General features: G+C 35.4%; 2 protein-coding genes across 2 annotated transcripts; one reads left to right on the forward strand and one right to left on the reverse strand.

Annotated features, from left to right (window-relative positions):
• The first annotated feature begins 269 nt into the window (after window positions 1-269).
• On the forward strand, window positions 270-3,106 carry LOC126703136 (30S ribosomal protein S21, chloroplastic-like). Its single transcript, XM_050402057.1, has 2 exons — window positions 270-957; window positions 2,882-3,106. The coding sequence occupies exons 1-2, from the start codon at window positions 536-538 to the stop codon at window positions 2,991-2,993; spliced, it is 534 nt and encodes a 177-aa protein (XP_050258014.1). The 5' UTR covers window positions 270-535; the 3' UTR covers window positions 2,994-3,106.
• Window positions 3,107-4,248: 1,142 nt separating this feature from the next.
• Window positions 4,249-7,404, reverse strand: LOC126703094 (probable ubiquitin-like-specific protease 2A). The gene is made up of 7 exons (XM_050402007.1): window positions 7,138-7,404; window positions 5,505-5,694; window positions 5,248-5,415; window positions 4,984-5,115; window positions 4,818-4,899; window positions 4,598-4,708; window positions 4,249-4,501 (listed from the first exon to the last, which is right to left on the reverse strand). The coding sequence occupies exons 1-7, from the start codon at window positions 7,226-7,228 to the stop codon at window positions 4,406-4,408; spliced, it is 870 nt and encodes a 289-aa protein (XP_050257964.1). The 5' UTR covers window positions 7,229-7,404; the 3' UTR covers window positions 4,249-4,405.
• Window positions 7,405-16,240: the final 8,836 nt, after the last annotated feature.

Genomic DNA, 16,240 nt, shown 5'->3' on the forward strand with positions numbered 1-16,240 from the left:
CGAATATCATTTACTACATTTGTCTTTCAAAACGATGTAGAAGAAATCAGTAATATCTTTTATTTTAATAATTATTACTTCAAATAATTTCTTTAAATGTGAGCAAACTACTCTCTCTTTTTCAATTGTCTCAATGATAAGATAATTGGGGAAGGAGAAAATTGAACTATTATTATCCTTATAAAGAAAATTAAGTAAGATCACTTGACTACAAGGATCTTTTACCATAAACAAGCTCTATTTGTGGCTGCTGTGAATATTATTGTATCAACAACTTGCCAGAATGCTGTATAGAATAATGTTGTGTTCCATAAACTGTACATGCAATTGAAAGTTGAAACATATCAAGTCTTTGCTGAAGTGAGGAAATCCAAACCGATCATTAAAACAAACGAAGTACAGACAACCATTGCTGAAGTGAGAACTGGGAAATCTTTTCAAGCTTCTTTCTCTTGTTTTCGGCTCTGGGCCCACTGGCTCACAATCTTCTTCTTCAATTTCAATCTTCAAAGCCATCAACCCATAGGCCATAGCCATGGCTACCTCACTATCTCTCTCTCAATTTCTCTCCTCTCTTCTCCCTTCAAAACAACCCATCCCACCACCACCACCACCACCACCACCCTCAAGTCTCCACTTTCCCAACAAACCACCATCTGGGTGGGTCTCACTAGTGTCCACCACCTTGGACCCCACAACTCCGAGTTGTTCTTCTTACATCAACCCAATAGTGTGTCCTGCACTGGCATACTCAAACACCCTTTACTTCAAATCTTGCTATAACGTTCAGGTGATAGTGGGTGAAAATGAACCGGAAGATAAACTGGTGGGCCGGTTCAGGAGAGAGGTGTTGAGGGCTGGTGTGATCCAAGAGTGTAAAAGGAGGAGGTATTTTGAGAATACTCACGACAAGAAGAAGAGGAAGGCACGTGACGCTGCTAGAAGGAACCGAAAATGGTTTGGATTTTTGTCCTCTTTCTGTCTATTTCTTTTTTTCTTTTTCTTTTTTCTTTTTTCATAAGCAAATTTATTTACTTTCTGTGGGACTGGTTGGTAGCAGAGAAAATGGGAAGAAAAGAAATGGAAAGAAATATTCTAGCTTTGGGTTTTATGTTAGTTCTACAAAATAGTGATCGTTAGAATAATGCTTAAACGTAGCTTTTTGGATAAGAGGTAATTTAATCAACAATACTATGGATTTACTCAATTTCACATGTTAATGTGGTTGATTGTGACTTTGTGAGTGATCGGCCAAAAGTGGTGAATCTATGTAAGAATGAGTAGAAATGTGACCCTATCAATATGTTGTGAAATTGGGTGTAATCTTAGAATTATTGTAATTTTATAAGCGACTTCAAACTATTAGAAATAAAAAGGTTTGAACTTACTTACTAGGAGAAGTCTAGACCCACACATAAAAAGGAAACCTTAAAATAATTGTTTTTTGATAGATAGACGGTGGGGGAGGGTAGAGAGGGAGATGGGGTTCGAATTACAGACATGGAACATCACAAAGGATGTCATTATAGTTGGCCCTGGCCTTAGAATAATTGTAAAATGGAATTTAAGCTTTTGGGATATGTTGTAATATATGGTAACTATTCATTTTCAGCATGACTGAAAGATCACAATGTAACCTTTGTTCACCCCACTGAAGGATGAAGGTGTGTTAAATAGTGAAGAGGCCGGTGATGTTTGATGTAAATTTTATACATGAACGGCTCTATTGTAATTATAAAGCAATTATTTGAGGGAGAGTCAGTTAGCACTGGGCTAAGAGTGGTCTCTACTCTCTAGGCTTTGGGGTTATAAACTTCGTTGCTGCTTTGATGGACTTGAAGTTTGTGTTCCGTATTAGTGGAAGCAACATGTAGTTCAATAGAATTACAGGCCAAATACTCCTGGTGGTGTTTCTTTTGGGGGGGTTGAGGAGGGAAGGTTTTACCTGCTGCTTTGGATGTGAATATGCAGTCTTTAAGGCAATAAAACAAATGTAGCTTTTGTTAAAATATATTCTTTGTGCTGCTAACCCTGGCTGGAGATTGAAATTTTTTACTGTGAGAGTGATTTCAAGAAAGTAGCATCACCCACATGTTTGCAATTCCCATGATTGTGTTTGTAACTGAACTTAAAAGAGTCATGCACAGAGAAGTTAGTAATTATGTAGTACTAGGTGAGAAGATGAATTTCATAATTTTCCTTAGGTTGATTAATTAACTAGCTGCTTCTTTTAAATTGGTTATAATTAATCCTCTGTGTTATACTTATCAAAAATTAATCCCATGAGTTATACACTATTTAATATCAGTTTACTAAGCTTTAGCGTATGATGCATGACTTTGCAAGTCAGTTAAAGAAGAGGAAGTAACATATTAGCATGGTTTGCATTATGAAGTACAAAGACTGGCAGAGAGGGTGTGTTTTGTTTTCTTCCCTGGCACAAGTTGAGAATGATGATCAAAATAAAAATGTACCTTCTTTTCTTTCTACAACAAAAGGGAGCAATTTTGTTTAGCTTTGCCCAGTAGTTTATTTTCTTCTCTCGTTTCATTGCTCTTACTTTTTTGCAAATTTGGCGAAGATATGTTTTGGTGTTTTTGTTTATTCTAGGAAAATTTCATCTTAATGGCCTTAGACTGTTAGTAATTGCAAAAATTTGAGGTTCATTTTAGAATCTTGAATTATTTCTCCCTTTCATATTTATGCGTCTCTTTTGATGAGTATGTCTAGTTATATCTGGGCCTTGTTAGCACTACATCATGAATTGCTAAAATATTCATTTTGTTTCATACCCACCTTTGTTTTTTAAGGTATTCTTCTTTTTGAAATATCTTTACAATGAGTTAACGAGTCTTTTCTGATATGAAATACTCATTTTCAGGCGCCCACTACCAAAAGTCCAGGCTAAACAGGAAGCTCCTAAGAAAAGGAATGGTGAAAAAGATGATAACTGGGATGACTATGAAGTAGATCTTCCATACTGTAAACACTAGAAGAAGAAGAAGAAGAAGGAAAAAGGAGGGGGGGGGGGGGGGGGGGGTGGTGCGCAGGGAGAAGCTGTATCAACCACATTTTGGAATGCCACATCTGTGAGGTTTCTGAAGAAGTGGGGTTTTCACTGTATTGTTTTACAGGAAAGTGTTTTTTCACATGCTGTATATACTAACTTCAACCTACTGATATTAAGCCTTTTTTTTTTCTTTCTTTTTAATGCTTACAACATGCAAGGAATGGAGATTAGAACCCAAATTTTCTTCTATGGATGGATAGGACAATGTCACTGAACCATAAACCTCTTATTGATATTTAGTCATTACTAGTAAGCTTGACAAAACTGAACTCATCTTACTCAATCAAGCTTGGTCCATTGAGAAAAATCCAATGAATCACTGGATCATCAGAAGATAACCAAAAAAAGTCAAGGACGACCCACTCAATTGAGCCATGTCAATGAGCATGCTGTTGGGACCATAAAGATTCTCCATGAGGACATCCTAATCTTTGCTACTAACCTTTGATGTAGAGATTCTATTATATGGTTAAGATTTTATTTCTTGTATCTAACAATATACATGATGTTACATCATTCAACGTGAATGATATAATTTCAAATTTATAATATATCATTTAAAGTGAATAAATATAGCTTAAAATTTATAATATTTAATGAAAACTAGGAAATAAAAAGGATCATAATCCTCATAGGAATATGTATAATCTTAAATGGAGCCTTTTCTTTTATTCCCCCTTTTGACTGGTAAAATGGAGCATAAATTTGCTGCCCAACCCACCCACCCCCCCCCCCCCCCCCACCCCCCCACACACACACACAACATTGTAAAGTCTTTAGTAGTGACTCTGAGAAGGAATAAAAATACAATATAAAAAGTATCCAAACATTGAGAAATGCAGAATAGGTTTGAGAGGGATCACTTCCCACCTTTCTCCTTATCTGTTTTCATCATAATCATCAAACAAAGTGTTTTACCCTTTAAAACGCCCTGGTTGATCAAAAGTTCTCAACGGTTTTAAAGTAGGTTATGTAGCAATTAGAGACTGCTGTGCTGGTACTGCAATTGGTTATGGCCTTTATTGCCATCACTGTACTTTGAGACCGCTTAGAATCACTCATATCCAGATGCATGAACATTATAGGTATGGAGTGTCATCATACTGTATATCAATTTAATTCCCAGGAGAGAGAGAGAGGAAACAAACACAGAAGAGGAAGGAAAGAAGAAATCTAAATAGCCAAATGGTAAATTAATCATTAATTAGCACCTTTATTTACCTATATACATGCCTCATTGACATAAACACATCCTAAAAATTAAATATATGGAAAAATTGTCATTTCCTAATACCCTAACAACAACCTTAAACCTATCAAGCTGTCAGAAATCAACTACAGAAGCTCATCAACATCACTTTTCTCTTTCAAGGACTCAATTTTCTCGCAGAAGCTTTTCAAGCCTTCAGGGGTAAACCAATTATCTTTCATCTGCAGGAAATTACAGAAAGGTTAACTCCAGCACAACATCTACATATTCGTTTTGGTACTTCATATAATAAACGAGACACCAAGGAGAAAACTCACGAAGTAAGGAAAATGCTGAGTGCTAAAATCCTCTGGAGCACTCTCCATGAACAAGTTAATGAAGTAGAGAACAAAACTGCCACATTCCTCACCATTTCTCTGTTGTGGCACCTAAAATTATATAAAATAATTCCACTTTCTTATTGTTCTGGATGAAAATACAAGTGAAAAACAGGAGGATTGAGGTGGAAATTAATCAAGAGCATGTATTAATGATCACCTTAGGCACCAAGAGAGGAATTTGATATATAAAGTCTTTAGTCTCAAGCCTACCCTCTGCTTTATAGATGTCCAATACAAATCTGAAGGAATAAAAAAAAAAAAAAAAAAAAAACATTGAATAAACAATTATACCTACAGATGGAGGCAGGTTTTGCTATACATACTTTCTTATATCTGGTTCAAGCCGCCTTGGGTTTGCCTTCTCAAGTGAGTCCAGCAACAACATGCATGGTGTTCTTGTTTCTGATTTTGTGCTCTCACCAAAGTGGCAGAAGATCAAGAGGCTCCAGTGACGCCTAAAGAAATGGTATTTGAAACAATAAAATCTGATTGTATCTCTAGGACAAAGAAACAAGGCAGCATCATAAAATCCCATCCATTGACAATAAACAAAATGTTTATAGTCAAGTTAATGGAAAGAAACCTACCAGCAAACAATAGGAACCAAAACATATTTCTTCGAAAAAATGTCCTTTTTCCGTATCCATGTTAGCACCTTGGCTTTATAGGCCGATTTCCTATGTAACTCAAACCATAAGCAATCGAGGTATGTAAAGGACGTTTTCTTATCTTCTGAAAAGCTCCTCCATAGATTCCTATACATGTCAGGCACTTTAATTCAGATCATGGGCATGAAAATTGAGACAACTATTCCAATGGCAGAATAATTGAGATCAAGACTCACTGGAAATAACATTCAAAAGCTCCACTATCAAGCTTATTTTGCATACACGTTGCATTCTTAGACCTAATTTTCCTCTTTGATCGCCGACGGCGAGGAAAGTCAACTAGAATCATTGGAGAATCTGCTAAAAAGCCCCTCTTTATCATGTCAGCTTCTTGCTCAATCAAATTACTGCGAGCCTTCATGGAAACTGCAACATGCTTTGAAATTTGAGTACCAAGAAACTTTATCAAGGCAAAACAAGCTCATTCAACCCCATCATTCACCGCAGAATAAAAATCCTTTCTAACAGGTATGACCAAAGCACAAAAGCATAGGGTAGGTTTCATTGATCCATTTGGTTGCTAAGAATATAGAGCAAAAGAAAACTTCAAATTCTGCTAAAAATTTTACGAAACTGACATAATTAAGTTCAGCAACCCCAATTTCCTAGAGACTAAATACGCATATGTTGTTATAAGTAAAAAATTTATAGCAATGATTAAAAGGACCAAGGCCTAGAATTTCAGGGTATACAAAAGCCTCAATGGCTCAGCACAAAGAACAACATTTTAAAAAGATGGAGTCCAAATCAATAGAAACAAAAGGGTTTTGGCAAAAGATAACAACAATAATAAAAAAATTAATACCTTGTTCAGTCTTTTTCCCTTTACTCACCAGGGACTCAAAAATACATCTCCCTAAAATATTTACAAAATCAAAAAACCTAGACATGAGTAAGCAAGGCATGCCACTTCATTACGCCGCATTTCATACATAGGTACAGAATGCACACTAGTTATTGACACTATGCTGAAATTATTTTAAGCTTCTACAAATCAATGTAATAAAGCATAATTTTTTTATAACAAAACAACTCCCTCAAGCCAATTATACTAAAAATTCCATAAATAACAGTCCTCTATTTTGGTCCCGTCATTCCAAATTAAAAATACAACCGATCACCAATGAGCTATAGCCCAACTGGCACTTCCTCCTCCCATAATAATAGGAAGGAGAGTGAGGCCCTGCATTCAAGACTTATTGGGTGCGTGTATACCTTACCAATAATAATAATAATAATAATAACTTCCTCTCTCTCTATCTGTCCTTTGTCAAATTTCTGATGTGAGCAATGCAGACTTGACTAATCTATACCATTGCAAAGTGAGTAAGATTTGGTGGTTTCTTTCATTGTTTAATTTGCCCAAACAAGAAAAAATAAATAAATAAAAAACATTTAAACTCCAAATCAAACTGACATTCCAAAAAAATAAAATAAAATAAACCCCACAAATAGGTTATATTAAATTTCCATCAAACACCAAAACACACTGATTCTTTGTCAGCAAATTCAATTTAAACAATGTGAAACCCTTGTTCATACATTCAACAATAAAACAAACAGTTTGCAATTACACTGCTTTTTTCTTCAGCATTAAGAGAATTCAACATTAAAAATTAGTACCAAGTTAAGAACCCGAAAAAACTAAGAGTCTTGCACCATAAAGTTCAAATCTTTGTGTGTTTTGAACTATCAAGTTTAGTTTTTTTTATGTTTTTTTTTTCCTCTCAGAAACAAAGTAATGAATAAATTATAAAAATAACAATAAAACTAAAAAGGAAAGTGATCAAACGGTGGAGAAAAACATACCAGAAGTTGGAGAAGGAGAGTCCTCGTCGATTATTGATATGGTTTCTACCAGCTTTCTCTCTTTCCTTCCCATTCTTTGAGATTTTCTCATTGAAATTTCGTCCTTGTGATTGAGAGAGAGAGAGACTGAGAGAGAAGTTTTTAAATGCAAGTGGGACTTGGTAGTTGTTTGTTTTAGAAGAAAGTGTGAATTCTGTGAACGTTTGTGTCATGTGTGAGTGTACCTGCGAATCATCTGGACTGAAGGTGCATTTGGATGGGATAAAATAACAGTATCATCCTTTGAACACTTTTATTATTATTATTACTGTGTTATCATTATTATTATTATTAGTAAGAATATCTTAGGGTAATAACCCTCTGAACTATTTGAATGCAAAATTGATTCTCAAAAAAAATATAATCGGGTGATAGCTTAGGGTAAAATTGTGTAAATTATCTTTCTTTTTCTTTTTTATTTTAAGAGCGAACATTGATATGATGTGGCAAAAGAAAAAAATATCCTTCCTTTTACCCATGTATGTATTTATCTATTAAATGAAATTCAAGTGGGTAAAGTCAAAAAAATAGTGATATACGTGAGTGTAAAGTGCCCTAATTAGTTTATGAAATATTTTTTTTAAATTTTTATATGAAATAAAAAACAATTGACTTTTTGACAACTTTTTATATTTTTCATCATAAAAATATTAAAATAATTTTAAAATTTTTTTAAAATTGTTTATTAACAAATGCCACAAAGGGAAAGGGTTCATTACATTTTATTAACAAATGTCTTGTAGCTAAATTGACACCTCTCCATGCACAAAATGCTTGAGGGTTTAGGGGAAAAAGGATTTGAATTGCAAGGTTAACATTGTAATTATCTCTTAAAAAAAAAAAAAAAAACAAATGCCACAAGGGCTTTTGTTAACAATGACCATTCCAAAAAATCTTTTTCTCTCTACCGTTGTGTGTTATTGCTTTTATCTATATAAACAAAAAAAAGCAAAAGACATTTTGTGTTAAGACAATAGCAAGTAATTCATTACATTTTATTAGAATTTCTAACATTTAAAATCTAACAATTATAAATGGGCCCAGACCACCTCTTTCCTCCGAAACATAAACCCAAGCAACCAAAAAAGATGGGCATCGGCCCAATCTCAATTACATGAAAATACCAATTTTCCTTGGACTCATTTTACTCGGCAGTTACAAACCTTTGAAACCTTAAATCAAAAGGACACGCAGGCACTTTCACTCTCATTCATCAACAACAGACACCTATTCTCAACGTTCCCAACCGCCACAAACTTCCTCACTAAACAAGTGTAATTCAGTGTTTCCAAAAGCCCTTCACTGTTTGTGTTTGTTGCCCAAAACTAGAGCGCATAAGAAGGCAGGAAATGGAGAAGAGAGCATAGCTCAGAGTACATGACAGAAACCCCATAAAAGGTTTCAAGAAAAAAAGTTGACAAATTATCTCAAATCTGCCACTTTTTTGTTTTTCTGCTTCATCGTCATCATCTATTTGCTTTCATACATGTACAGAAGTTGCTTGTGAGTTCTTACTCTGATATTAAACAGACTCAATCTTATTCACTGTTGAATTTATGCATTGTATTAAATGCTCTTCTGGGTTGATGATTTGTATTGGTGAAATTGGGTGTATGTGAGAATTTTTAATTCTTGAGTCTGAATTAACTCCATTTTCTAGATTTTATATGGGTTTTGTTCAAGTTTTGTTTTTGTTGCTGTTTTTCGAATTAGTGTGATCTAGATTTTTATGTGTGATTTATTTTGTTTTTTTATATTTATTTATTATAATTTTATTCTCTTGTTTATTTTGCTAATATATCTGTAAATGCAATTAATGGCATGGTTCATGCGTGTGTATGTTTTACCAAAAACTTGTTTTCTTAAATGGCCCTTTTTTTTGTGCAAACATTACCTTCAGAATGATGATTTTGGAGTAGTGGTCATGTTTGAGACCATTGGGATGAAACTATGTCCCATGTAGATGACATCCACTGTTTCATATGATATCCAGTTTACTTTATTTTGATTCTTTTAGCCACCTATATAGAGGTTGGAATTGGATTGTTTTACCCAACAATCAATTATTTGTGGCTAAACTTGATTTCAATTAACTTTACAGATTTCTTAATGAGAAAAGATGGAACTTGAGGAAGTACAATCTGATCTCCTTGCCTTGAGACAATTATATGGGCTCCTTCAAAATATTGATGAAGGCCTACAAAGCAAAAGTTCAGAAAATGTAAGCTCTCTTATCTCGAAACAATCTATTTCCTCTGACCTACCATGTCATGGAGTCTTGACTTTCAAATGTATTACTTCACTACCACACTCATTATTTTGGCTATGAAAAAAATTAACAACGGGAATGAAAATTTTTTTGAATTTGTTTCTTAATTTTAATTTTTCTCCTCAAGCATTGTGGCAATATACTCTATTCTTTTGTACGCCTTTGTGCATTGTATGATTTGATTATAGATACTTGTGAAGAATCTTGAGAATGTACAAAGAAATCAGTATAGTTGTTTTTCCTTTTCTGGTGTATATCTTTTTTGAGTGATGCTAGGAATATTACAAATTTTACTCCATAAGCTCTACAAATTAATGTGTCAATTTTTAAATAAGAAAAAGGTAACCAAGAAATTTGTTTATTATGTTATTTTGCTAACACCAATCACATTCATTGTCACTTTAGTTTGTAAGTTTTTAAACACTAGGAATGAGCATCTTTATGGTATTTAGCAACATAGTAAACATTCAATGCTCTTTTGGTATGATTTAATATTAACATGGCCTTCTTGTTCTTAAACAGTTGGATGAGAAAGCACGACTCTTTTTGAAAACTTTGCTTGACAATGCAAGAGAAAGAGTTTTTGAGAGCCATTCAAAGGTACATTTTTGTCATTCAGTACTGTGAATGAAGTTTATTATTATTTTTTTCTAGAGCAGACTACACATTAAAGAAAACAAAGCATGCTCTTGGATCCTATTAGGAAAAGGAAATCATTCCTATATGATGATTGTTGCCTAATTTATCTTCTCATGCTGGTGTAACAGATTATAGCAGCACAATCTGGTTTCTCTAACACACCAAAGGCTATGCCAGTTTCAACATCTTTTCCCCTCATTACTCAGGCCTCAAGCAAAGGGTCAAAATTCCAAACAATTACTTCACAAAAAGATGAGTTGCCACCCAGGAAACCAACACCAGAGAAAGCAATTCCCATGCTATCTTCAAGCAAACCCAAGTACAAAAGGCGACAACATTGGATTTGTGAGCAAAGCAGCATGAAGAGGCAGAACTCAGTTGAGGACACAAACAACATAACTAACAATAAAGCCACAAGTTTAAGCATGAAAAGTACTCATCAACATCAGCTGCACAATCAGTTAGGCCCTTTTAATGTGTTCAATGTGCAAGCAAAAGGAATACCACAAGTGAAAGAGAACTCAATTCAGAAAAGAATGCATGAACTCCAACATAGTCTAAGCATTGCTAGTTCCTCAAGCTATTTAGCAACTGGGCTTATTGAACCAGGACTTGGATATAGTCCCACTCATCTTATAGATAAGAAACCAGACCAGGCTAGTGATTTTTCAAAGGATGTTGCTAGTACAATCAAACAAATTGATTCCCACATTTCAGCTTTGAAACTTTGTTCTGGGATTGTGGATTCTAACATGACTAGTACAAGTTTGGGTTTGGTGTCTAAGCCAGTTACACCTTTGACACAAATTAAAGATGGGTTTGGTAAAAAAAGCAAGCTGGGCAATCTTGATGAGCCTGTACTTTTGGGTTTGGATCGAAGTGAATTACCGAGTCAGCAGGCGAGTCAACTCAGTATGAAACTTGATAGCTATTTGAGCCCAGCAAGCAAGCCCATTTATTCGCTTAGTCAGCTGGCGAGTCAGATTGGAGGTGGGGACAGTGAATCATTTGCAAGAGCACGTGGCTGGCCGAGTGTCAGAAGTAGAATTGGGTTACTGAGTAGAGCAGCAAGTCGGAATGACAATTTTGTGAGCCAGAGTGGTGATTATGTTCACGGGTTTAGGTTCCCTATGAGTCAGCCTTTGAAAGAGAGTCAAAAACTAAAAGATCCAACGGCTCAGATTGAGACAACTAGGAAGGTAGTCAGATCTAGACCATCCATCCCACCTCAGTCAGTGAGGTCCACTAATTCTCTTGGGCAACATCAAAAGGTAATCAAGCCAACTCTACTAGGACTAGACCAAAGAAAAGGGACCTACAAGATTAGTCATGAGGACCCACACAACAAGATCTTGCCACGTCAGTTTCATGATGAATCAGATGGTCCCAGCTCTTCTTTAGATTCTTACTTCTCTATTAGTAATGGACAAGGTAGCAGTAGTAGAAGTGAGAGCAATAGTGAAAACTATGAGTACTCATTGCCAAGTCAGACTCGGGCCCACAATCACATTGGTCCCACAAGTGAAAGTAGTTGGGCTAGTAATGAACAAGGTAGTGGGCCTAGCAGTATTGAAAGTAATGGTTATTCATTGCCAAGCCAAACCCGAGCCCATCATAAGAGGATTGTAATTACAAGTGAAAGTAGTGAGAGCTATGGTTATTCATTACCAAGGGCCCAACATCACATTGGTCCCACATTGAGAATTGCTAGTGAAAGTAGCTTAGAAGATACTATTGGTTCATATGTGGGTCCCACTAGAAGATTCAAATCAAGCCGTAGGAGGAGCCCAAAAAAATCAATCGGACGGTTGAGGAAATTCAAGAACAAACTAGGACTTATCTTTCATCATCATCATCATCACCATCACCATCATCACCATGATGATGATGATGATGATGAGATTGGTCATGCCCTAGTGGGCCACAAGAAGAAGAATTCCATGTGGAAGCCCTTGAAGAAAATGCTACACCATGATAATAGAGGGATTCAAAAGGTAAAGAAATCAACGGTCAGTGGCGTGCCACGTAAGCACCAGGTAAAACATTTTCATGGCTTGATGGAAGGGCTATTGAGGCATGTTCGGCATTCAAAGAAATCAAAAAAGGGTTCAAAAGGTACGATCGGACGGCTGGGGAATGGGCCACGTGTTGGTAATAAGAGGGTGGCAAAGAAGTTGCAATGGTGGAAAATGTTAAGGCGCCAAGGTGGAGTGAAGCTGCCCAAAAAGGGGCGTGTTAGAGTAGGCTTAACGAGGAAAAACAAAAAACCACTACTTAAAATGAGTTGATAATGAGTTTGTTTGTAAATGTGTACAATAGTAACAATACTATACTCGATTATTTAGTTTACAATGTAAATATAACGTGAACGGTAAAATGTAAACTAATAATTTTTCTTATTGTTATTGTATTCTTGATTCTTAAATCTTAAGGCCTACACTCTTTTGTATTAGACAAAATCATAAACCATCTTCAGGTTGGTAATGATTTTTTATGGCAGCAATCTAACTTTTCAGGTGTTTTATTTAATTATCCCAGCCATTTTTCCTGCGTCTAACTGTTGGTTATAGGATTATAGCTTCTTGAGCTGCTTGGTTACAAGATTTTGAGGATAATTACTCTGGAAAAGGGGCTTTGAAATTGAAGTTTGATTGATTGGAATGGTCTGAATATGTAACAAATAAATTATCTCACAACCTTGATTTGCATTTTTTGATGGAAAGTAAATGGCTCGGTTGGATTGGGTCTGATCATCATTCACTATAATATGCTTGGGTGTTTGTGGTTTTTTTTAAGGTGAAATTTGAACCCATAGCCTTTATTTGATAAACTTGATTAATTGAGCTAACTAAACCCATTACCCGTTTGTTTTGTTTACCAGTTTATTTAGTTATGTTGTTATTGTTGTAGTAATGCCTATTGACTAAACACATTAGAGTCTTTTCCTTGTTAGTAAATGACACATTATAATTAATTTTGCCATTTGACATGAAGGTGCAGGACCAAAAATTGCAATTTAATATTCAAACAAATTAGATTACCTGTAGCATTTGCTTTGCTATTTTGTTTAACTACTCGAATAGGATACAAGAAAATTAGGTAGTTCCATAGTCTAGTATAGTGTCCAAATACTCTCTCTCAGATTCAAGAAAATTTTATTTAAATCTTTGATTCTCAAAAAAATTCAAGAAACGTATTGATGAGTATTCATGCCTTTTTCGAAAAATGCAAGTAGCATAAGTGAATATATAGCTTACAGAAAATTGGGTTAATCCAACCAATCTTACTTGCATAATGAAAATAATCGCTGCTCTATCTCTCCATAGAATCAAACTAACTAAAAGGTGTGCGTTTATGAGTTGATGCTGAAGTTTTAATCAATTATTGCCAATATTTTAGAACCTAAAAAGATATCCTTAACAATTTCAATAACCGGATTCATTGTTATTCTTATTATAGTAGATGCCATCACACATACAATCACACTCAATTCAATGGAATTATTTGATTTTAAAGGGATACATGTGGCATGATAGTTAAGGATGACAATAGGGAGAGATATGAACTCGTGTGCCTCATTTCCTTTTAGGCACAAGTAGAGTTGGATAGGACATGGTGCGATGTAGAGATATCCTGGCATCACAAATTAAGTGATGTTATCATTGATATGAGATACATATGAGCAACAACAAAAAAATAAAAAAATAAAAGAGTCATTAGTGATGGTGTAAAAAACAAGTTTTTTAGGAGACAATAATAGAATATGTATATAAAAAGAAAGAAGAAAAAACTACATATATGATCTATATAAAAATATATATATATATATATATATATATACACACGTTTGCAATGGGGTAGGGAAAGTCAGGTTAGAGCATCCACATCAGTGGGTGGAAACTCTTCTATAATACAAAAACTTCCTCGTTTTACACATTTTGGCCAAAAAACCTCCCCCATTAGCTCATGTAAACCTGTGTAAAATCATCTAAAAATTTCCATGAGCTACAGTAACCGTGCATATATACACGGTTACTGTAGCTCGTCTATACATTATTATAATAATTTCTAATTTCGCTCGTTTTTTTCTCTCTCTTCTCCATCTGCACTACCAACAGCACCATCATCATCAACTGCTTCTTCCTCTTATACACACTCCCACAATCAAAATAAAAAATCAACCACAAAAATCAAAAATCAACCATAAAATCAACAACAAAATCACCCAGAAACACCACAAAACCAGATGCACCCACACATCGACACACCAACGGAGACAGAGAGAGTGGATCGGAACTTGTGGCAGATCGGCGTGCTTGGATCGGTGTTCTTCTCGCCGCGCTTGGATCGGAGTTCTTCTCGCCGTGCTTGGATCGGAGACAGAGAGAGTGGATTGGCGCTTGTGGCGGATCGGCGTGCTTGGATTGGCGTTCTTCTCGCCGTGCTTGGATCAGAGTTCTTCTCGCCATGCTTGGATCGGAGACAGAGAGAGTGGATCGAAAGTTCTTCTCGGCGCTGTGCTCCCTGCTCGGATCGGAGACAGAGAGCGTGGATCGGAGTTCTTCTCGGCGCCTTGCTCGGATCGGAGACAGAGAGCGTGGATCGGAGTTCTTCTCGGCGCCGTGCTCCTTGCTTGGATCGAAAGTTCGGAATTTTTGGAATAGAGAGGAGTGACCGGGTATGGAGAGATAGACCGTGAGGGAGAGATCGGGTATGGAGAGATAGAAGAGAGAGAGAGAAATCAGAAAATATGATGGAGAAGGAGAGAGAGCGCGTATTAAAACCGGTGAGATGAGAGAAATAATAAAATAATTAAGTAAATTGATTATTTAAATAAGAGGGGTGATAGAATAGATGAACTAATGTGGGTGTTTTGTAAAAGTGATAGTGTAAAATAGAAAAAGTAGGTTTTTCGTGTAAAATAGACGAAATCTTTTAAACGAGTTGATGTGAATGCTCTAAGGACAATAAATACTTGTCTTGTCTCATCCTCCCTTAGGGGTAAAGGCAAGGAAAACTCATGCAATGTAAAGCAAGATAGGAATGGCCGAACGCAACAAGAAATTTTTGCCATCCATCATTTTTTTTCCCTTATTAAAAGAGTAATACTAGAAGCATAATATTTTTCACAGCTACTAACTTGATAAATTTGTAATTGGAACTGTGGGAACCAGGTATGAGGTTGTTGGGCCTTAACTTACTTGGGTTCACAATTTATTTATAGTGAGCTTGAGGATTTTCTACTTTGGGTCGTTCTCGGCAAAGAGACTCAAAGCAACACTCAATTTCTACTTTCTCACTTGACTGTTTTCTCTCTATTTTTCTGAACCCCCTCTTCCTTCCAAACTTCTGCTATTTATAGCCAAAGTTAGTGGTGAGATTACGATTTTAGCCTCTGTTAGTGCTATTGAAGGTCCAGTATTATCTGATTTAAGTGGATTTTTAGGTGAGAGTGGGGTGCAACAAATATGGCCTTGGAACTTGGTTCCAGATTAGTTGATAGTGCTCGGTAATGCAGTTTACCGAGCATATCATGATTTACCCGAACACGGTTAATACACTTGTTCGGGAAAGCTTATGCCGAGCACACATCATAATTTAAGGCCCAAAATTGGTTTTTGCGCTAAGGCAGATCCAAGAAGGACTTAGGGCAATGGGGCTGTTCCCGTTGGGCCTGGGCCCAAGGGCCTATATGGGTCTTGGGATCTCGGTGCCGTACAGGAACAATATTACTTGAACTAGGATACATTATTCCATTATTAATATGTATCAATCACAAATAGAATAATTAAATCTTAAATAAATTAATTAAATAAATTTATTTATTTATTTAATTTAAATTTACATGGATTCTAACTTCTAAATGATTGGTTGATATATATATTTTTTGAAAATTTACGATTTCAATTGAATTTTAACTTTTAAGTGATTTGAAATTCCCAAATAGTTCAAAACTCTATTAGATTTAAATAATTATTACTAAAATAAAATATTATTTTGTAAATTTTGCCTAAAGTAATTATACTTATAATAACACTACACGAATAGGTTGTGTGTTCATTCATACTTCATAGAAACAGTACCTCCTTGCTCAAGGCACTATAAATATAAATATATATATATATACACACACATATATATATATATATATTTATA

This window comes from Quercus robur, chromosome 10 (assembly GCF_932294415.1).
Source record: "Quercus robur chromosome 10, dhQueRobu3.1, whole genome shotgun sequence".
NCBI lineage: Eukaryota > Viridiplantae > Streptophyta > Magnoliopsida > Fagales > Fagaceae > Quercus > Quercus robur.